Below are 22,973 nucleotides of genomic sequence, written 5' to 3'. Positions count from 1 at the left end.
TGAAGTTTTACGGAATCGATTCTATGGAATAAGAAATGGTTAAGTCCAAAACAACTACGAAGAATTTACATAACCCTTTTGGCTGTAAAACAAAGTATCTACCCACTTAAATTTAGAAAGCAAGAGAAATAACCCCTAAAATGGTTTTTTTGGGGTGGGGGGGGGTGGTTTTGCCACTATGGCTCATGGCATGGTCGATACCTCAGCAAATAAAAGAAGGATAACCACTCAGTAGCCGTTACTTCCATGGTCCCGTTCTCCTGTCCCTCGAGTCCCGTTGAGACTCACCTTGGCGAAGCCATTCCTCTTTTCCCTTCTCATCCACCAGTGAGGCAAACCGAAGTGGGGATGGTGCTACAGATGGCAACCGTAGGTTTAGTTTAGGATGCATTTGACCAGTTTTTGGCTTTATGTTGGTTTTGAACTTACTTTTGGTGCCTAGATATGTCTCCTTTGTCTCCAAGCTGTTTTGATGGCAGAGGAAGGCTTTCCGATATGGACATGGCTAAAGCTCAACAAATAAGCTCGACAAAGAAACGCCGGAGGAGGAAGAGTGTGTGGCTGAAACGACCAGTGGATGCTAGCTGCTGATTTCCGGTCAGCCGCAGAGAGGAGAGATCCAAGAGCAGAGATTTCATTTGCTTCCCTGTCTGTACCCATGCGTTGGGCTAGGCCTAACAAAGCCTGAAGTAGAAACCCCAGGCCCGGGCCCAACTTGGCCTGGTCATCGGGCCTAGATTCCAGACCCAGCCTCAGCCCATCAGAGGAAAAGTCCGCCGGGTCGGGCTTTTGCCGGCTAGGCCGGGTCGGGTATCCCATGGCCAGGTTTATCTGTGATCCTATCCAGTGCAGGGAAATTCCGCCCAAAATTCCCACATGTTTGCATGTTTTTCACCTACTTTTAGGGAGCTGCTACGCATCGGCCGGTGGCTCTTTTAAAAAGATCCACCGCCTCGCGAGCCATTCGATTGCGTGACACGCGCCATTCAATCCTCCTCTCTAATTTCCTGCAATAATGCTCTTATTGCAAGATCTGGTCTTCTTTGATTTCCTGCAACAAGACCTTTGTTGCGAAACCTCATCTTCTACAATTTTCTGCAACAAGACCCATGTTGCAAAACCTCTTCTTCTTTAGTTTTCTACAACAAGACCCTTAGAAAAATTGCAATAACATCTCCCACCGCATCTAATTTTCTGCAACAACATTTTCACGCGTCTAATTTTCTGCAACAATATCTTTCATGCGTCTAATTTTTCGCAACATCTTTCACGCGTCTAATTTTCTGCAACAAGATCCTTGTTGCAAAAATTAAAACAACATCTTCGCCGCATCTAATTTTCTGCAACAGGGCCCATGTTGCAAAATTTGCAACAGCATCCCCGGCCGCTCGCGTACTTGCGCGGTCTGCCACTATTCTGCAACAATGCCGTTGTTGCGGAGATAACATGGCGCCACAAACACCAGGAGGGCTCGCGCCTGAAGCTTCTGCACTGCCTAGCGACCCTGCTGCCCGCCGGCGAGCCCTTTCTCCGGTGCGCCGCGCCTTTCCCCTCCCATGACCTCCCCTCTCTCTCTCACCTCCATCTCCTTCTCTTCACAGGAACCATGCTAGCGGCAGTCGAGTCCTTCGCCTCTGACTGCTTTCTCGGCGAGCTCGAGCCAAATCCGCGCCCGGGGAAGGAAAGATGTGAGTGGCACGGGGAACCGCTTCGCTTGGCAGCGCTGATTCATGAGGAAGGAGATTCGGGAGAAGAGGATAAGGTACGAGGCGAGGCGTGGCTGTTGCAAATAATGTGGTGGTGGGGTCCAGAATGGACGCATGGCATGCAACCGAGACGACGGATGCGAGCGTGATTATCCGCCGAGTGATATGAATCATTTCCCTTTTATTTACCGGAAAAAATCCCCACCAGCCGGCTGATTACACGGCCGCCGCTCCGTGCGCTTGACACGGTGGCCCACTAGACCACTCATGTCTTCTCCCTCGTCTTATCTCTTCGTCTCTCTCCCTCATCTTATCTCTTCGTCTCTCTCCCTCATCTGATCTCTTTCCCAACCTCTCTGTCCCGTATAAAAGTGCATGACAATGGCGTACATCTCGCCGATGAGTAGGATGGTGAGTGGTCAGAGCTCTAGCGCTCGCCGATGGCATCGCGATGGCGGGAACTAGTGGTGCCACTCGCCCTCATCATCGTCCGGTGGGAGCTCGTGACGAACGACAATGGTCTTTTTTTTTGCAACGCCCGGTCTGTTGCAAGGAAGATTTCTGCAACATAAGTCATATCGTAAATATTTCTTCTATAACATCGTGTATAAAGGAGAAGACAAAGAAAACAAATCTCATCACCTCAGTTGCACAGTTTTTCTGCAACAATACCTCTGTTACAAAAAAAAGTGAAGACAGAAAAATAAATTTCGCAACACGACCAATGTTGCGAAAAAATCTGCAACACAAGACAATCTTTATTACAAGTGTTCCCGCAACAAAATCTCTGTTGCGAAGTAGTGGAAGACATTTAGCCACTTGATTTTCCCAGATTCGCTAGCTCGCGAGGCGGTGGATCAATTAAAAAGATCCGCCAACCGACGCTTAGCAGCCTGATACGTCTCCAACATATCTATAATTTCTTTATTGTTCCATGTGATATTATATCCTGTTTTGGACATTATTGGGCTTTATTATACACTTTTATATTATTTTTGGGACTAACCTACTAACCGGGGGGCCAGCCCAGAATTGCTGTTTTTTGCCTATTACAGAGTTTCGCAGAAAAAGAATATCAAACAGAGTCCAAACAGAATGAAACCTTCGGGACGTGATTTTCGGAACAAACGTGATCCAGAGGACTTGGACCCTACGTCAAGAAAGCAACCAGGAAGGCACGAGGTAGGGGCGCGCCTACCCCCCTCCCCACCGGCGCGCCCTCCACCCTCGTGGGGCCCACGTTGCTCCACCGACGTACTCCTTCCTCCTATATATACCTACGTACCCCCAAACTACCAGATACGGAGCCAAAAACCTAATTCCACCACCGCAACCTTGTGTACCCGTGAGATCCCATCTTGGGGCCTTTTCCGGAGCTCCGCTGGAGGGGCATCGATCACGGAGGGCTTCTACATCAACACCATAGCCTCTCCGATGATGTGTGAGTAGTTTACTTCAGACCTTCGGGTCCATAGTTATTAGCTAGATGGCTTCTTCTCTCTTTTTGGATCTCAATACAATGTTCTCCCCCTCTCTTGTGGAGATCTATTCGATGTAATCTTCTTTTGCGGTGTGTTTGTTGAGACCGATGAATTGTGGGTTTATGATCAAGTTTATCTATGAACAATATTTGAATCTTCTTTGAATTCTTTTATGTATGATTGGTTATCTTTGCAAGTCTCTTCAAATTATCAGTTTGGTTTGGCCTACTAGATTGATCTTTCTTGCAATGGGAGAAGTGCTTAGCTTTGGGTTCAATCTTGTCCTTTCCCAGTGACAGTAGAGGCAGCAAGGCACGTATTATATTGTTGCCATCGAGGATAACAAGATGGGGTTTATATCATATTGCATAAGTTTATTCCTCTACATCACGTAATCTTACTTAAGGCGTTACTCTGTTCTTTTGAACTTAATACTTTAGATGCATGCTGGATAGCGGTCGATGTGTGAAGTAATTGTAGTAGATGCAGGCAGGAGTCGGTCTACTTGTCTCGGACGTGATGTCTATATACATGATCATACCTAGATATTCTCATAACTATGCTCAATTCTGTCAATTGCTCAACAGTAATTTGTTTACCCACCGTAATACTTATGCTCTCGGGAGAAGCCACTAGTGAAACCTATGGCCCCCGGGTCTATTTTCCATCATATTAATCTTTCGTCAACAAGCTATTTCTTTTGCCGTTTTATTTTGCTTTATTTACTTTACATCTTTATCATAAAAATACCAAAAATATTATCTTATCATATCTATCAGATCTCACTTTCGTAAGTGACCGTGAAGGGATTGACAACCCCTTTATTGCGTTGGTTGCGAGGATTCTATTTGTTTGTGTAGGTGCGAGGGACTCGCGTGTGGCCTCCTACTGGATTGATACCTTGGTTCTCAAAAATTGAGGGAAATACTTACGCTACTTTGCTGCATCACCCTTTTTTCTTCAAGGAAAACCAACGCAGTGCTCAAGAGGTAGCAAGAAGGATTTCTGGCGCCGTTGCCGGGGAGTCTACGCAAAAGTCAACATACCAAGTACCCATCACAAACTCTTATCTCCTGCATTACATTATTTGCCATTTGTCTCTCGTTTTCCTCTTCCCCACTTCACCCTTGCCGTTTTATTTGCCCTCTCTCTCCATCCTCCTTCTCTTTTCCTATTTGCCTCGTTTTGCCCGTTTCTTATTTGCTTGTGTATTGGATTGCTTGCGTATCACGATGGCTCAAGATAATACTAAATTGTGTGACTTTACCAATACCAACAACAATGATTTTATTATCACTCCGATTGCTCCTCTTACCGATGCTGAATCTTGTGAAATTAATGCTGCTTTGTTGAATCTTGTCATGAAAGATCCGTTTTCCGGCTTTCCTAGTGAAGATGTTGCTACCCATCTAAACAACTTTGTTGATTTGTGTGATATGCAAAAGAAGAAAGATGTGGATAATTATATTGTTAAATTGAGGCTATTCCCGTTTTCCCTTAGAGATCGTGCTAAAGCTTGGTTTTCGTCTTTGCCTAAAAATAGTATTGATTCATGGAATAAGTGCAAAGATGTTTTTATCTCTAAGTATTTTCCTCCCGCTAAGATCATCTCTCTTAGAAACGATATTATGAATTTTAAGCAACTTGATCATGAACATGTTGCACAATCTTGGGAGAGGATGAAATTAATGATACGTAATTGCCCTACATATGGTTTGAATCTTTGGATGATTATACAAAACTTTTATGCTGGATTGAATTTTGCTTCTAGAAATCTTTTAGATTCGGCCGCGGGAGGAACTTTTATGGAAATCACTTTAGGAGAAGCTACAAAACTCCTAGATAATATTATGGTTAATTATTATCAATGGCACACCGAAAGATCTACTCATAAAAAAGTGCATGCAATTGAAGAGATTAATGTTTTGAGTGGAAAGATGGATGAACTTATGAAATTGTTTGCTAACAAGAGTGCTCCTACTGGTCCTAATGATATGCCTTTGTCTACCTTGATTGAGAATAATAATGAATCTATGGATGTGAATTTTGTTGGTAGGAACAATTTTGGTAATAACGCGCATGGAAGTAATTTTAGTTTTAGGCCGTTCCCTAGTAATTCCTCTAATAATTATGGTAATTCCTACAACAATTCCTATGGAAATTATAATAAGATGCCCTCTGATTTTGAATCTAATATTAAAGAATTTATTACCTCGCAAAAGAGTTTCAATGCTTTGGTTGAAGAAAAATTGCTTAAGATTGCTGAGTTGCCTAGGAACGTTGATAGAATTTCTCTTGATGTTGATTCTTTGAAACTTAGATCTATTCCACCTAAGCATGATATCAATGAGTCTCTCAAAGCCATGAGAATTTCCATTGATGAGTGCAAAGAAAGAACTGCTAGGATGCCTGCTAAGAAAGATTGCTCTATAAAAGCGTGTTCTTCTAGTTTCCATGAAAATAAAGATGAAGATCTAAAAGTTATTGATGTGTCCCCTATTAAATCTTTGTTTTGCAATATGAATCTTGATAATGATGGGACTGAATATGATCCACCTTTACCTACAAGGCGTTCCAAAAATTCGGAGTCTTTAGATCTTGATGCTAAAATTGTTAAAAGTGGGATTGAAGAGGTCAAAACTTTAAATATCAATGAACCCACTATTTTGGATTTCAAGGAATTTAATTATGATAATTGCTCTTTGATAGATTGTATTTCCTTGTTGCAATCCGTGTTAAATTCTCCTCATGCTTATAGTCAAAATAAAGCTTTTACTAAACATATCGTTGATGCTTTGATGCAATCTTATGAAAAAAAACTTGAGTTGGAAATTTCTATCCCTAGAAAACTTTATGATGAGTGGGAACCTACAATAAAAATTAAAATTAAAGATCATGAGTGCTATCCTTTGTGTGATTTGGGTGCTAGTGTTTCCACGATTCCAAAGACTTTGTGTGATTTGCTAGGTTTCCGTGAATTTTGATGATTGCTCTTTAAATTTGCACTTTGCTGATTCCACTATTAAGAAACCTATGGGAAGAATTAATGATGTTCTTATTGTTGCAAATAGGAATTATGTACCCGTAGATTTTATTGTTCTTGATATAGATTGCAATCCTTCATGTCCTATTATTGTTGGTATACCTTTCCTTAGAACGATTGGTGCAATTATTGATATGAATGAAGGGAATATTAGATTCCAATTTCCGTTAAGGAAAGGCATGGAACACTTCCCTACAAAGAAAATAAAATTCGGAAATGTTAACGCCCACACGTGTGGGCGTTTGCATCTCGCCCACACGTGTGGATCCGTGTCCGTTCGTGAGCGCACGAATCTTGGCATGTTTCTAGTGCCACGTAGGACTGGTCTGGTGTGTGGGCGTTCAGCCGGTCGCCCACACGGCCGTTTCACCACACAAGAGGGGCTGGTGTGTGGGCGTTTAGCAGTTCGCCCACACGCCACTTTGCACGCACACACAAGGGCTAGTGTGTGGGCATTTGGCATCTTGCCCACACGCCCTTCTCCTCTCCCACACCCAAACTGCTAGTTGCCATGTGTTTTTGCACTGCACATGGCAACTACCCCTAGTGTGCTTTTATAAGCAGGTGGCAACTCTCTTTTTTTACCCGAGTTTGCCATGTGTTTTGCAGGGTACACGGCAACTGCCTAGTGTGCATGTAAGCAGATGGCAACTCTCTTTTACCAGGTTGCCATATGTTTTTGCATGGTACATGGCAACTGCCCTAACGTGCATGTACATGGCAACTGCCCTAACATGCACGTAAGCAGATGACAACTCTTCCTTTTTACATGGCAACTGCCCTAGCATGCTTGTGAGCACATGGCAACTCTCTCAACTGCCTAGTGTTAGTATGTGGCAACTCCTAAAGTTATGAAATCATGACAACTACATTAGATTAGACCATACATGGCAACTGCAGTTGAGCAACCATGGCAACTGCAGTTGTTCGACATGGCAACCGTAGTTCAGCAACATGGCAACTGCAATTAAACGAACATGGACAAGGGTCTGGACCATGGCAATTGCGGGCGCGCGGTGACCGTTACATGTGGCGTGCGGGACCAGGAGGTACGAGGCCTGACATACGGGCGTGTGGGTGTTATCAACTTCGTCCACACGCACGCGTGTGAGAGGGATCGGGAGGGAAAAAAAGAGACGTGTGGGCGCTAATTGTTTTGCCCACACGTAGGTGTGTGGGTTGTTCCTCTTATACACCACACAAAATGTGTGGGCGGACTCCCTAACGCCCACACGTGTGGCACTTATCGGCGTCCATAAAATTACCTTATGAATCTATTATGAGAGCGACTTATGGATTGCCTACCAAAAATGGTAATACCTAGATCTATCTTCGCTTTTATGCCTAGCTAGGGGCGTTAAACGATAGCGCTTGTTGGGAGGCAACCCAATTTTATTTTTATTCCTTGCTTTTTGCTCCTGTTTAGTAATAAATAATTTATATAGCCTCTGTTTTGGTTGTGTTTTTTGTGTTTAATTAGCGTTTGTGTCAAATAGAACCGTTGGGAAGACTTGGGGAAAGTCTTTTTGATCTTGCTGTAAAAATAGAAACTTTAGCGCTTACGAGAACTGCTGCCATTTTTATTTGGAAGGTGCTATTTAGTTAATTCTTTTTGAATATGATTAATAGATAAATTCCTCACATCCAGCAATTTATTTTAGAATTTTATGTGTTCCAGAAGTATACGTCTGATCCACATTACTACAGACTGTTCTGTTTTTGACAGATTCTGTTTTCTATGTGTTGTTTGCGTATTTTGATGAATCTATGAGTAGTATCGGAGGGTATGAACCATAGATAAGTTATAATACAGTAGATATTACACAAATATGAATTTAGAATGATTTCATTACAGTACCTTAAAGTGATGTTTCATTTTCTTTCGCTAACGGAGCTCACAAGATTTTCTACTTTAAGTTTTGCATTGTGAAGTTTTCAAGTTTTGGGTAAAAGATTTGATGGATTATGGAACAAGGAGTGGCAAGAGCCTAATCTTGGGGATGCCCATGGCAACCCAAGATAATCTATGGACACATAAAAGCCAAAGCTTGGGGATGCCCCGGAAGGCATCCCCTCTTTCGTCTACTTCCATCGGTAACTTTACTTGGAGCTATATTTTTATTCACCACATGATATGTATTTTGCTTGGAGCATCTTGTATTATTTGAGTCTTTATTTGTTAGTTTACCACAATCATCTAGATATGTCTCCTTTGTCTCCAAGCTGTTTTGATGGCAGAGGAAGGCTTTCCGATATGGACATGGCTAAAGCTCAACAAATAAGCTCGACAAAGAAACGCCGGAGGAGGAAGAGTGTGTAGCTGAAACGACCAGTGGATGCTAGCTGCTGATTTCCGGTCAGCCGCAGAGAGGAGAGATCCAAGAGCAGAGATTTCATTTGCTTCCCTGTCTGTACCCATGCGTTGGGCTAGGCCTAACAAAGCCTGAAGTAGAAACCCCAGGCCCGGGCCCAACTTGGCCTGGTCATCGGGCCTAGATTCCAGACCCAGCCTCAGCCCATCAGAGGAAAAGTCCGCCGGGTCGGGCTTTTGCCGGCTAGGCCGGGTCGGGTATCCCATGGCCAGGTTTATCTGTGATCCTATCCAGTGCAGGGAAATTCCGCCCAAAATTCCCACATGTTTGCATGTTTTTCACCTACTTTTAGGGAGCTGCTACGCATCGGCCGGTGGCTCTTTTAAAAAGATCCACCGCCTCGCGAGCCATTCGATTGCGTGACACGCGCCATTCAATCCTCCTCTCTAATTTCCTGCAATAATGCTCTTATTGCAAGATCTGGTCTTCTTTGATTTCCTGCAACAAGACCTTTGTTGCGAAACCTCATCTTCTACAATTTTCTGCAACAAGACCCATGTTGCAAAACCTCTTCTTCTTTAGTTTTCTACAACAAGACCCTTAGAAAAATTGCAATAACATCTCCCACCGCATCTAATTTTCTGCAACAACATTTTCACGCGTCTAATTTTCTGCAACAATATCTTTCATGCGTCTAATTTTTCGCAACATCTTTCACGCGTCTAATTTTCTGCAACAAGATCCTTGTTGCAAAAATTAAAACAACATCTTCGCCGCATCTAATTTTCTGCAACAGGGCCCATGTTGCAAAATTTGCAACAGCATCCCCGGCCGCTCGCGTACTTGCGCGGTCTGCCACTATTCTGCAACAATGCCGTTGTTGCGGAGATAACATGGCGCCACAAACACCAGGAGGGCTCGCGCCTGAAGCTTCTGCACTGCCTAGCGACCCTGCTGCCCGCCGGCGAGCCCTTTCTCCGGTGCGCCGCGCCTTTCCCCTCCCATGACCTCCCCTCTCTCTCTCACCTCCATCTCCTTCTCTTCACAGGAACCATGCTAGCGGCAGTCGAGTCCTTCGCCTCTGACTGCTTTCTCGGCGAGCTCGAGCCAAATCCGCGCCCGGGGAAGGAAAGATGTGAGTGGCACGGGGAACCGCTTCGCTTGGCAGCGCTGATTCATGAGGAAGGAGATTCGGGAGAAGAGGATAAGGTACGAGGCGAGGCGTGGCTATTGCAAATAATGTGGTGGTGGGTCCAGAATGGACGCATGGCATGCAACTGAGACGACGGATGCGAGCGTGATTATCCGCCGAGTGATATGAATCATTTCCCTTTTATTTACCGGAAAAAATCCCCACCAGCCGGCTGATTACACGGTCGCCGCTCCGTGCGCTTGACACGTGGCCCACTAGACCACTTATGTTTTCTCCCTTGTCTTATCTCTTCGTCTCTCTCCCTCATCTTATTGAAGGAAATATGCCCTAGAGGCAATAATAAAGTTATTATTTATTTCCTTATATCATGATAAATGTTTATTATTCATGCTAGAATTGTATTAACCGGAAACATAATACATGTGTGAATACATAGACAAACTTAGTGTCACTAGTATGCCTCTACTTGACTAGCTCGTTAATCAAAGATGGTTATGTTTCCTAACGATGAACAAGGTGTTGTTATTTGATTAACGAGGTCACATCATTAGTTGAATGATCTGATTGACATGACTCATTTCATTAGCTTAGCACCCGATCGTTTAGTATGTTGCTATTGCTTTCTTCATGACTTATACATGTTCCTATGACTATGAGATTATGCAACTCCCGTTTACCGGAGGAACACTTTGTGTGCTACCAAAAGTCACAACGTAACTGGGTGATTATAAAGGAGCTCTACAGGTGTCTCCAAAGGTAGATGTTGGGTTGGCGTATTTCGAGATTAGGATTTGTCACTCCGATTGTCGGAGAGGTATCTGTGGGCCCTCTCGGTAATGCACATCACATAAGCCTTGCAAGCATTGCAACTAATGAGTTAGTTGCGAGATGATGTATTACGGAACAAGTAAAGAGACTTGCTGGTAACGAGATTGAACTAGGTATTGGATACCGACGATCGAATCTCGGGCAAGTAACATACCGATGACAAAGGGAACAACGTATGTTGTTATGCGGTCTGACCGATAAAGATCTTCGTAGAATATGTAGGAGCCAATATGGGCATCTAGGTCCCGCTATTGGTTATTGACCAGAGACGTGTCTCGCTCATGTCTACATTGTTCTCGAACCGTAGGGTCCGCACGCTTAACGTTACGATGACAGTTATTATGAGTTTATGCATTTTGATGTACCGAAGTTAGTTCGGAGTCCCGGATGTGATCACGGACATGACGAGGAGTCTCGAAATGGTCGAGACATAAAGATTGATATATTGGAAGCCTATGTTTGGATATCGGGAGTGTTCCGGGTGAAATCGGTATTTTACCGGAGTATCGGGAGGTTACCGGAACCCCCCGGGAGCTGTATGGGCCTTAATGGGCTTTAGTGGAAAGGAGAAAGGGGCAGCCCAAGGTGGCCGCGCGCCTCCCCCCTCCCCTAGTCCTATTAGGACTAGGAGAGGTGGCCGGCCCCCCTTTCTCTCTCTTTCTCTCTCTGCCATCAAAACTCTCCTGGCGCGCCCCCCTTGGCCGGCCAGCCCCTCCCCTTGGATCCTTTATATACGGAGGCAGGGGACACCCCTAGACACACAAGTTGATCATTGAGATCGTTCCTTAGCCGTGTGCGGTGCCCCCTGCCACCATATTCCACCTCGATTATATTGTAGCAGTGCTTAGGCGAAGCCCTGCGACGGTAGAACATCAAGATGTGGCCTTCGAAGCGTGCGGAAAGCCTGCGGAATCGTTTGTCGATCGTTTAGAACAGAGTTTGGTGTGGCCTCCGAAGCGTTGGTGTGATTTTGGACATGGTTTTTGTTGCGGGGAGGCTTGGTGCCGAAGGTGGATGTAATTTTGGGTGTGGTTTGCTCTGTCTGCAATGTAGGATCTATTGTTGAGCCTATGTAGTGCCGTGCAATGTTGTTCCCTACCGGTCGAGATCTTCGTCGTATGTTCAGTTCATAGCCATTTCGCCCGCTTGCATCTGTTTATGGCTAATGCCACCATACTTGTGTCGTGCCACACTTTTGTAGTAGCATATAAATTTGTGTTATGCTTTGCCAAAATGGTGACCAGCCTTTTGTTGTTCATATATGTTGATCGTTTGATCTGCAAGAACGGAATCTCCAGGGAAATCGTTCTGCCACTCTGTTTGGAGGGAAAATTTCATCGGCACGGACATCTTGGTAAAAATTAATTTTTGTTTTTGTTCTTGTGTCGTCAAGCACTCTCTGGTTCAAAATTCATGTGGTTTTCTAAATCGTATTGAGATCCACTTCGATCATGTGTTCTTTATATTCACGCGTGTTAAAAATCCCGCGAAACAAAATGGCCATTATCGAAAAACAAGATTTCCTTTTTTTCCATCTTTTTTGTCGTTGTTGTTGCAAAATCCGGCTCTGAACCGAACAATGCCAATCAAGGCCACTAATGATTTCTCTAAAAAAAAGTTCACTCATGATGGGTCAATGATTTGCCTTTCGCTTTTCTAGGGGCATACACGCGATATTTGACATCATCCGAGGGGCTGCGCGCAAAACTCCCAACCACCAACCATACACGCACGAGATCTTCTTTTCAGTCCAAAGGAGGGAACCCCATCGATCCCATCGCCGCCCCCTCCTCCCTCGATCTCGCCGCCGTCGCGCCATGGCGAAGGCGAAGCCGTCGTCGTCGGCGAAGAAGCAGGCGGCGAAGAGCCAGGGGGCTCAGCAGGGCGGCGGGGCCGGGCACGCGGCGCCGTCCGGGCTCGCGCGGTACCTCGACCCGGAGGCGCCGTGGGACAAGGACCAGCTGCTGGACGCCGTGCACTGGATCCGCCACGCCGTGGCGCTCGCCTGCGGCCTCCTCTGGGGCGCCGTCCCGCTCGTCGGCGCCCCCTGGATCGTCCTGTAAGCGCCCCGAATCTCCAGCCCCCCTTTTTCTTTCTTTGTCTGGCTTTCTCTCTTGCCCGTGGAGTCGTGCCCGGCTGCGGCTCCCCTCTCGCCTCACCGGCTATCCGCTCTCCTCGAGCTCCTCCTCCGACCCCTTCCCGGTCCGTGCAACGAATTCGGCCGGAGGGAGGCCTGGTGGAGCGGGAGAGGTGGTCACCGCCGTCCGCGCAGGTGATCCGTGGCGCGGCCGCGGCGCTGACCGGGGAGTAGAGGCCGGGCAGCGGGCGCGGCGGATGCTGGAGGTCGCAGTGGATGTGGTGGATGCGATGGGCTGGTGGACGCGGGAGGTTGTAGCGGATGCGGCGGCGACAGAGGAGCAGATACTTGCCGGCACAGAACTGTCATGGAGTGGTGGGGCATCCAGCCGCTCTTGCTCTTCTTGCGCTATGATTGCGGCCATGTAGAGTAGCTCCTCTTCGTCGGACGAGGAATCCAGGAAGTATTGCCAGGCCAAGCTGCGACGGCGGCGGCTCATCTCGTTGCGGGGAGACAACGGATAGATGGGGAATGGGATGTGGAATGGAGACAGAGCCAGGGGTGTGTGAGTGTGTGTGTGAGAGAGAGAGACATAAGGGAGATGAACTTGTGTATATGGACGCAAAAACTAGCCGTTGGAGAACTATAAAAAAAGGACAGACCGGTGCACATAGCTCCCGCTCACGCAGGGTCCGGGGAAGGGCCCGACCACTTTGGGTGGTCTTTGGTACGGAGGTGGCTCCCGTGACGTGCTCACATGTCAGTGGCCCAACTGCAGGGTGCAGTACAAGTGGCTGTTTCTAGGACTCGAACCCGTGACCTCATGGTCAACAGTTTTACCGCTGCCCCAAGGCGCCCCTTCATTGGAGAACTAGCTGTTACAAATGTTATTTAGGGGGTGCCATTTGGGGGTGCTGCTGGAGTTGAACGAAGTTTAGGGGGAATATGTTTGTTCAGGGAGTTGCTGGATTTGCAAGGCCTGAGCACAGCACACATGTTCTTGTAGTACCTCAATTGGGATCTCCTTTTTTTTGGGACTCGATGGAGTGTATGGCTCTTGCCGTTTCAGTTATTTTTGGTATGTAAGTAATAATAGCTGTTTTCAAATTTGGAATGCGGGCAACGTTTTCGTACAAAATTGAGACCCAGTGTTGCTGCCATGAGCCCATTGAGATGTATTTTTTGTTGGAATATGTTTTCGGTTATTAGGACCCTGTTTTGGCTACCTGTATGCGAGCTCTTGATGGTTATAATGCCTGATTTCTCACAGGTTCGTGGCCATTTCTTCTGGCATAATTTACTGGTACTATGCGCACCTATTGAAGGTCGACGAGGAAGAATTCGGAGGCCATGGCGCGCTGCTTCAGGAGGGGATGTTCGCATCTTTCACCCTTTTCCTGGTAAGTGATTCATTCAACAGTTTTTGTTTCATCAGTTCCAATCTAGTTGCATCCCAAGCAAATCTGAAATCATTCTTAAACCCAGACTGTGTCTATTGGTTCTTTCTACCATGCTGATGTTGCCGATCTCTGTAACCATTCTGAAATCCAGACTGCCATGTGCATCTGCAGTAGCAAGTACATAAAAGCTTTAAGTAGTGGTAGCACGTAGCAATCACATGACTTATTTGGCAATGCATATTCAATCAGCAGATGATGGTTACTGACAAGATGATTGTTGTTGCTTGTTGCAGCTTTCATGGATCCTTGTGTACAGTTTGGTTCACTTTTGATGAGAAGCTCCTTTGTTGAACATACCATGATTTGGGATCGGATTGGCGGAAAAAAATTCACCAGAAATCTGTAGATTATCAAAGAGCCCTAGAACAGCATTGTATCAAATCGGTTCAGGCAGTAATGTTGTTTCTGAATCCCAGTGTAATTTTGATAGAACATCTTAGCATATCAGTTGTTGGCAGAACATGTTCAGTATGCTTGACATGTAACTATTGGATATCATTCTCTTGCATCGATTCAATAAAACGTTTTAACATGTAGATCATCGTGAGATTTTGTTATTTTGTGATTTCGAGCGAGCACTTGCTTCCAAACGTATGAACAGACAAGCATGAGGATTTGACAAACAAGAGTTATGATCAAAGATAATCAAACATTTTGCATCCAAGGAAACGTAACAAAATCCTGTGGTTGCACAGTAAATTAGTTGTCTAGCTCTGGTGAGTTTCTTGCAAAATCGCTGCTGCTGTTAGTTTCATGATCCACCATCCATCAGGTCCTGTCTCACTGTGTGACGATCTTCTATTGCCATATGGGGATTCACTTCTTGGTGGGGAATTTTCTCCGTTTGGTTGGTCCTTGCCCTTCGCGTTTCTGTTCTTTCTTCCTCTTCTTGAGTTGCACCTGGTGCGACCTCCCGACCAGCGAGGGCTGCTCCTTCAGCCCGAAGCTTCTCGCCACATGCCCCAGGTGGAGCTTCTTCACCATGAAGATCTTCTTCAGCTCGCCTCGGTGGGCGGTGTAAGCGCGAAGCCAGGAACAGAAGGCATCCCTGGCAAGCTTATTTGTTGTGGCCTGGATAAGAAAGAGTATATGATAGCGCATTTGTTGAGATGGGCAAAAGCACAATATTTACAATAAACAAGCAATCGGAGCTGTTCTTCTAGCTACTCAAGACGGCAAGAGTCCACCGAAGGAAGAAAAAAAAAAGTGTGTTACCTCGGATGCGACGTAATTTTCCAGCGTTCTCTGTACAGAGAGAATCCATGGGTGCATATCTAAAGATATTGGCTTCCTCTTGAGAGGCTTCTCCCCATTCACAGGGAAACCGTCTAAAACCTTTTGGAAGGGGTATTCTGTCAGAGATACACCATGTAGCTCTAGGTCTTTCAAGTAGTCAAGTTCAACAGGTTGGAGAAACAGGAGGGCCTCCCCCTTTTCACCAATCCTTGCAGTTCTTCCAACCCTATAACAAACAACTAATGTTATTGAAACTGAAGCATGCCCAGAAGAAGATGCTAGTGCAGACGAAGTACGAGGTAAACTGTCTTTATTAGCTTATAATATCAAATCTTCCTAAAAGAAAAACTACAAAAGGCACAGCATTCACAAGAAAGAGCTAAACAGTGTACAAAATTGACAGTAATGAAGAGAAAGAACTATGCGTGTTTGCTTCATTCAGTTGCATATGAACAAAGAATCTGGCAACAGTTATGGAGAAAGTATGAGACCAGTAACCTAAAAATGCATGACATGAGATGTTTAAGGTACCTGTGAACATATTCAGAAGCTTCCCCAGGTGAATCATACTGTATGATGCACCTAACTTTCGGAATGTCTAAGCCTCTGGCAGCAACATCAGTACACACAAGAATTGCAGATTTATCAGAACTGAATCCCAAGTATGACTTTTTGCGGTCTTCCTGGTCCATGTTACCATGTAAACGGAACACTTTGCAGCCAAGAAATTTTTGCTTCTTATCTGTATCTAATGCGAGGCCACGGCTCCACTCAAGCTGGCTGAGTACAGTGTGGTGGAAATCTACAGCGTCACATGTTGACATGAAAACAACAACCTGCAGAAGGAAGATGAAAACTAACTCAAAATAGTTCAATTCTCAGGACGAACAGAGCATACAGGATGACAAGCAAAATTTGCAGTGGAAAAAAAATTAGTGTAGTGAAAGTTAAGCAGCTTCATGGTGTATCAAGTTACCTTCTGGGACACTTGTCTTTCGAATTGAGATTTCAGAATGGTCAGAAGAACTGCAAGCCTCGAACCACATGAAACTGCATAAAACAGAAAACATTGCAGTAACTACCAAAGCAACACATGGCAAGCATGCAAAGTTCCAAGCTAGCAGATTTCCGCTACCTTTAACATATCTTTGAACCAATTGTGCAGGAAGCTTAAAATCATCAACCGCGGGTTCCGCTATATTGTTGTGCTTGTCAGGTATTTCCTCCTCATCGTCGGATAATAAGGAAGTGTGCTTCTTCCCTAGGGCACTGGACCTCTCAGAAGGCTTCTTTTGTTCATCAAGTCCAATCATCACTGGGTTCTTCAAACTAATGTTGGCTAAGCGGTTCACCTTTTCGTTGAGAGTTGCTGATAAGAGAAGGTTTTGCCTTTGCATAGGGTCGGTTTTGCTTTTATTCTCATCAGAAGCATCGGTCCTGGAACCCAAGAGCCCTAGTATATCCTCGACTGCTTTTCCAAAACCAAGCTCAAGAATGCTGCATGAATACAAGTAAACACCATTGCAGTAAGAGCTGTGTCCATAGGATAAGATATCTTGTATGGAAGAACGTCAAGAAAATGATGAGTTTATGACTAGCAGACCTGTCAGCTTCATCGAAAACTATCCAGCGCAAATTTGAATAAACAAATGATGAAGTATGCTGTAAGTGGTCCAGAAGGCGCCCAGGAGTGGCAATTAGGATCGATATTCCTATATAGAAAATATGTGGAGTCAAAATACAAGATTGTATAAAGGCAAAATTCTATATGAGAAGTTGCATCAACATCTTGATGGGACAAGATATACCTTTCCGCAGTCTTGCTTTCTCTTTTGATCTACTCTCACCACCCATTACATACCCAGGGACAAGCCAGTGAAAACGATGCACCAACTGCTGTGCAATCCCATAAACCTGCAAGCACAGCTCTCGCGTCGGAACAATTACCAACGCTGCAGTCAAATAATTAGCAACATCATTCAGAATATTGAGGGTTCTTCACAAGATAACTAGAGTGATTTACAATTTCGCAGTTCCATAGAAAATTTGATAGACGAGTTTAATCGGGGACCCTTCATATAGCAACTGATAAGAGTTCAGTTATATAGTTATATGATATGGTTTCTTTTGGACCTTTCGGTTATGTTTCAGCCGACATATCAATCAGCTTATCCGCAATTTTCCTTATAAAGACTGGTAACATAGCTGAATCCCATCAGATATAACCACCAACCAGATTTAATGACAAAAAAAAACCATGATAAATAGAGCATATCCACCACGTATATGCAGCAAAAAGAAGGAACAGAGCAGAGCGCAACGAGTCATTACCAAAAGTTCCATGAGTTCTCTCGACACGAGGCTCCCTCATCTGGAGAAGGTGGACGATCGGCGCGAGATACGCGAGCGTCTTTCCAGTGCCGGTCGCCGCCTTCACAAGCCTGCAGTTGGCGGACGCAAAAACAACGAAACTTTTGAACACAGAAGCAGCACTGTAGTTTCTGCAGTTGAGCAAAATAAGATTCTGATGGGTGCATACAGGTGCTGTCCTGACATGGCGACGGGAATCGCCTGGGCCTGGATCCGCGTCGGCCCCTGGAAACCCATCTTATCTGCACCAGAGAAACGAAACCACAGAACTATCAGCAAGCAAGCTGAAGGGAGTAAGAAGTAGTACATTAGTTTCTTGCAGAATGTATTGGCAGCCCATCCCTATGCTTGCAGGCTGTGCTCGGCAGGATACAGAGACATACATCCTACCGCGGCATCCCATACACAAAATCTCACCGAAATATCTGAGTTCTTCTGCTAGATTTGACCCGGCAACCAAGAATCTACGCCCCACTCGTCCCAGCTTAGGACAGAAAGGCATGAAATTTTGTTCTTTCCACACTAATTTGATGGGCTACAGACTAAGAGTCTCATTAGTCACTAGATGGAGGCGGCTGCCGAACCAATAGGGCCACAGAGACATGGGGAGGGAGGGAGGGACCTTGGAGGTGGGCGCAGAGGGTGGGGTGGAGCCCGAGGTCGGCGAAGGAGCGCGAGGAGAAGAGCCCCTCCGCGTCGTCTTCATTTGCCTTCGCCTTGGCCTTCGGCGCCGCTGGAGCCGCCGCCGCCGGCGGCTTGCCGAGCCTCCTCTTGGCGGCCATGGAGAGAGGTCGCGGAGGGGTTTAGGGCGAACCGAAGAGGAAACAGGGGAGACCTTTTTCCGCCTTCCGAGAGCGTTTACGTACTCGATTAGTCGTGGTTTAGCTGGGCCTGGGCTGTGTCACGATGGGCCCGCCTTGTCAAGCCCAGAATTCACCCAAGAAAAATAAAACCCTCCCCCCATCACCAAAAAATAAAATCATCCCCTAAGAAAAACCGGACCAACTTTTCGAGAATGACCAACATGTGAGTTATATAGTAGCCTTAAAAAAAAGATGTGAGCTATATATTGGGTGAACAAGTTACAATGACATAGGCATCAATGCCAGGGCGCTGTGTCGCGGCCCTTAGCCGGGAACCAAAGCATAACCGAGGTGGTTGCTGAAGGTGGTGACACTGTGCTCCCAACTCACAAAATCGATTTCAAATGTGATTTACACGCACATCGATTTGTCTTTTTTTTGCCCCTATGTGTAGATCGATTTCTGATTTGGAGCTTTTAGAGATTGTACAAACATGTGTTGCAAACATCCACAAATGTTCTTGGATTTTGTTTTAACTTTTGAATTTGGCTTTCATGAGTTGGGAACACGGTATCACCTAACCGTTGGGAGCACCGGATCCCATCAGGGATCAAATTTAAGGTTCAGTGATCCGCGTATCTCATCAACCTAGATTCATTTTCACAGTATAACAAAAGATCATATTTTTCTCCCTTATTCATACAAAACACATGGTGCTTTTCTCTATGGAGATCAAAGAAAATACACCATTGCCTGCCCATTTCTGTCATTTTCGTCAGGGTAACACAGTATTTATCTTCTATATCTAAATAGCTAGCCTCCACTAACTATTTCTCTCAACATGCAAGCATGCCACATCATCACACAACATACATGAGAAATGCCCACCTTCACTACCATATGCCTCTCAGCATGCAAGCAAGCCATTTCATCATGAAACATGTGTGAAAAAAATGACTCATCTCAATATGCAAACATACATGGTAGTGATACCACGCTTTACATGATACCATGAAACCAATATCAAAATATAGTGAAAAAAAATCATAGAAAAGGGATTTTATTTTAATGGGATAAAGTACAAGAAACAACCCTAAAACAAATTCAACCAAAAGCGTTATATATACTATATCAACTATCAAGTGTAAGGAAAAAAGAAAAAAATCTTTGAATAGTGCGTCCCCTTTATTTTTTTAGTGACCTCAGAATTTTTATAGATTTTGTCTCTTTCCTTTCTAGCAGTATTACAGTAGTGTTAACCATCATGTCATGAAAATGCACATCCAGATGCAATCTATACACTACTGTCGATGTTGTAAACAAAATTCAGAGGTGTTTACACTCCTTAAAACATTGGTACAACTGTATCGCTCAATTAGGAACCTTGATAATGACTAAAACCTTGATGCGCAGCCGGGCCTAGGGCTAATCGACAGGATAACGGCTGTAATCTGGACCATCCTCTGTCACAATCACCATGGCTGTGTTTGGGGAACAAAACACTTTGTTTACATCGACACCACAGCTCAGTACTCAGTTAAATAACAACACCCCTTCCTCTCCCTCCTTCTCCAAGCTTCTGATCTGATCCTGCTGCTGCTGCTGCTTAATAACCAAAAGCTTTTGCTACTTGCTCAGATCAGATGACGAGCCTCCTGCACATAAAAAAGGAACAATGCTATTAGGGGCGTCGTAATTTCAGAATTGCCTTAACAAGTACCAGAGGTGAGTCCTTTTTCTGTTATATTGATGCTAAACATTATAGGTTTATAACCAGGTAAACTAGTCATGCTCGTTTCCGCATGCCCTCGAAAATTCCTTTTTCATCAGTATGGCATGCCAAAAAAATCATAAGCTGAAGATGATGGAAAATAATAAGTGCTCGCCGAGCAGAATTCCGTTTTGGAGTCTGGGTCACTCCAGACTAGCAGATGAGCAATGTGAAGTAAAAAAATTGTCTCACATAAATAAGCTTAAATTTCCCTCTCTTTTTTTTTTGTGTGTGTGTGCAGGCAACAACCTGATTCATTTACTGTGGTGCAAAGAATAATCGCATGCATCTTGCTCAGTTCTGCCAGGAGAATCCTCCATTTGAAGTGGAAATAGGAGGAGGTTTTCCATAATGGAAATTGAACCTCTCCTCGACGATCTGGACAGCGCTTCCTCTTCCCAGCAGCAACTTACCGTGGACAGCTATGACCTGAGTAGTCCGCTGTTCCTGGCCCAGCCAACAACCACTGGAGCAAGCACATATCTGCATGCTGCAGCCACCAGCCCCGGGTTGTGCAATTTTAATAGCAGCCTTGGACAAAACCAATTTCAGATTGCCGCAGGGGGTAGTAGCCCTGAGCACCGCCAGATCAGATCAAACGATGCTCTTCACTACAGAAGCCAGATGCTAATGGAGGACGTTGATGAGACCCCGGTCGGCGTGTGCCAAGAGGAGGCTGCTCTCCAGGCTGCCGAGAAACCATTCCGTGACATCCTTGGGCCTGTATGCCCGCCGGCTACTAACTGGCCGCCATTGCATAGCAACAACGAAACAGGTGACTTTCATAATAGTTGGACCGGCCGTTACAAGAGGCTCTGGAGCGCTAGCTTCAGTAATGACAACTACAGTTACAGCATGTTACAGCCCTTAACAAACCCGTTGAGTCCATATACTGGCTTTGTACAAAAACGTCCATTTATAAGTGTTGGACTGACTTCTAGATCTGGTTTCCCTGCCTTGCATCGTCAGAGAGGTGTCAAGGAGGCAACAATGGCTGCTCCAAGTATTGATAAGCTGGTGATATATTTAGAGAATGGCATACTTTCTATTACCAAACTGACTACAAATGCGAAAGTAGGAGAGAGGAGCGAAAATGCAATCTTTGAGGTGGCAGACCCAAGTGACCCAAGCGAAAACTGGGATATCTTGGAAGGAAGGAGCAATAAACATCTTGCCTTCACTACTTGTGCAATAATCCGGAATGAAAATTTTGACCGAATTCTGCTATGCTATGGTCGGAAGAGTTTCGAACAAATAACAAGATCACGAAGAGGGATGGCAGAGGAAGGCAACAAGAGCTCGATGAAAGGCCGGAGCAAAGGACATCAGAAGTTATGGCAGAGGAAGCAACCGAGGAGAGAGTTGGTTGATCTCAGGACTCTCCTCGTCAATTGCGCACAAGCTGTGGCAGAACACGACCACCTGGTGGCCAGTGAACTCCTAAAGAAGATAAGACAGCACTCCTCAGCAGATGGTGGTTGTACTCAGAGACTGGCATTTTACTTGGCGGATGGCCTCGAGGTACGCTTGGCTGGGATTGGGAATCAGTTTTATCGCAACCTCATGGAGAGGCGAACAAGTACCACAGATTGGTTAGACGCTTGCAGCCATTTTCATGCATCCTGCCCTTTCGACAGGACGTCACACTACTTTGCCAGCCAAGCAATTCTTGGTGTTTCACAAGGGCAACCAAGGGTGCACATCGTTGATTTCGGTATCGGCTTCGGCCTTCAGTGGCCATTAATGATTCAGAGGTTTTCACAGCAAGAAGAGGGAGCCCCTAAGCTTCGGATCACAGGTATAGACATTCCCCAGCCAGGTTTACACCCCTGCGAAATGATTGAGGAGACAGGGAAGCGGTTGGCTGATTATGCAAACATGTTCAAGGTACCTTTTCAGTATCAGGGCATTGCAGCTTCAAGATGGGAGACCATCAAAATTGAGGATCTTAACATTGACGAGGATGAGGTCTGATAATCAACTGCATGTTCCGGATAAAGAATCTCGGTCATGAAACCGAAGCCGTAAATAGTAGGGATAAGGTGCTCAAAACTATGAGGAGGATGAAGCCAAAGATTTTTATTTTGGGCACCGTGAATGGGTTAAGCTGTTCACCCTTCTTCATACAACGCTTCAAAGAGGTTATGTTCCATTACTCTTCACTGTTTGACATGCTAGATGCAAATTTTCCTCCACGGGATAACAAAGCAAGAAAGATGATTGAGAAGATCCTATTTGGGCAGGATGCACTTAACATCATAGCATGTGAAGGTGCAGAAAGAACTGAGAGGCCAGAAAGTTACAGGCAGTGGCAGGCAAGGTGCCTCAAGGCTGGGTTCCAGCCGCTTCCTGTCGATCCAGCCATCTTAAAGAACATAGTACAAATGAAGAACAAACTTTCTCATGAGGAATTCTTTGTTGTCGAAGATCGCGGTTGGCTGCTACAAGGATGGAAAGGGAGGGTACTTTATGCTATATCTAAATGGAAACCTAACGAAACATATGATGATAAGTAAGATTCAAACAGTTTTACCTTTCCAGAGATTATATATGATGATAAGTACTTTATGCTGTTGAAGACATCTTCAACTTTCCGGCAAAGGCTACAGTGGCTAACCACTCTGTTTTACCTTATCTTTCGTTCTTACCCCGTTTGTAAGGCTATAAACCCAAGGTTCGAGAGACTTCCAGACTATTCTGCTTGTATTGGGGTAAACCCTAGCCGCCAGTGTT

The 22,973-nt window shown here is 45.2% G+C and overlaps 2 protein-coding genes across 2 annotated transcripts; one reads left to right on the top strand and one right to left on the bottom strand.

Annotated features, from left to right (window-relative positions):
* Window positions 1-12,270: 12,270 nt before the first annotated feature.
* LOC123186761 (respirasome Complex Assembly Factor 1) lies at window positions 12,271-14,596 on the top strand. Its single transcript, XM_044598469.1, has 3 exons — window positions 12,271-12,582; window positions 13,871-14,000; window positions 14,294-14,596. The coding sequence occupies exons 1-3, from the start codon at window positions 12,341-12,343 to the stop codon at window positions 14,330-14,332; spliced, it is 411 nt and encodes a 136-aa protein (XP_044454404.1). The 5' UTR covers window positions 12,271-12,340; the 3' UTR covers window positions 14,333-14,596.
* A 78-nt stretch (window positions 14,597-14,674) lies between these two features.
* On the bottom strand, window positions 14,675-18,493 carry LOC123186739 (DEAD-box ATP-dependent RNA helicase 17). Its single transcript, XM_044598452.1, has 10 exons — window positions 18,289-18,493; window positions 17,836-17,908; window positions 17,628-17,737; window positions 17,105-17,248; window positions 16,900-17,008; window positions 16,432-16,793; window positions 16,273-16,346; window positions 15,828-16,132; window positions 15,276-15,522; window positions 14,675-15,131 (listed from the first exon to the last, which is right to left on the bottom strand). The coding sequence occupies exons 1-10, from the start codon at window positions 18,446-18,448 to the stop codon at window positions 14,877-14,879; spliced, it is 1,839 nt and encodes a 612-aa protein (XP_044454387.1). The 5' UTR covers window positions 18,449-18,493; the 3' UTR covers window positions 14,675-14,876.
* Between the last annotated feature and the right edge of the window lie 4,480 nt (window positions 18,494-22,973).

The sequence above is a fragment of the Triticum aestivum genome, chromosome 1A (assembly GCF_018294505.1).
Source record: "Triticum aestivum cultivar Chinese Spring chromosome 1A, IWGSC CS RefSeq v2.1, whole genome shotgun sequence".
NCBI classification, from domain to species: domain Eukaryota; kingdom Viridiplantae; phylum Streptophyta; class Magnoliopsida; order Poales; family Poaceae; genus Triticum; species Triticum aestivum.
This window is presented reverse-complemented; position numbering and strand designations above follow the sequence as displayed.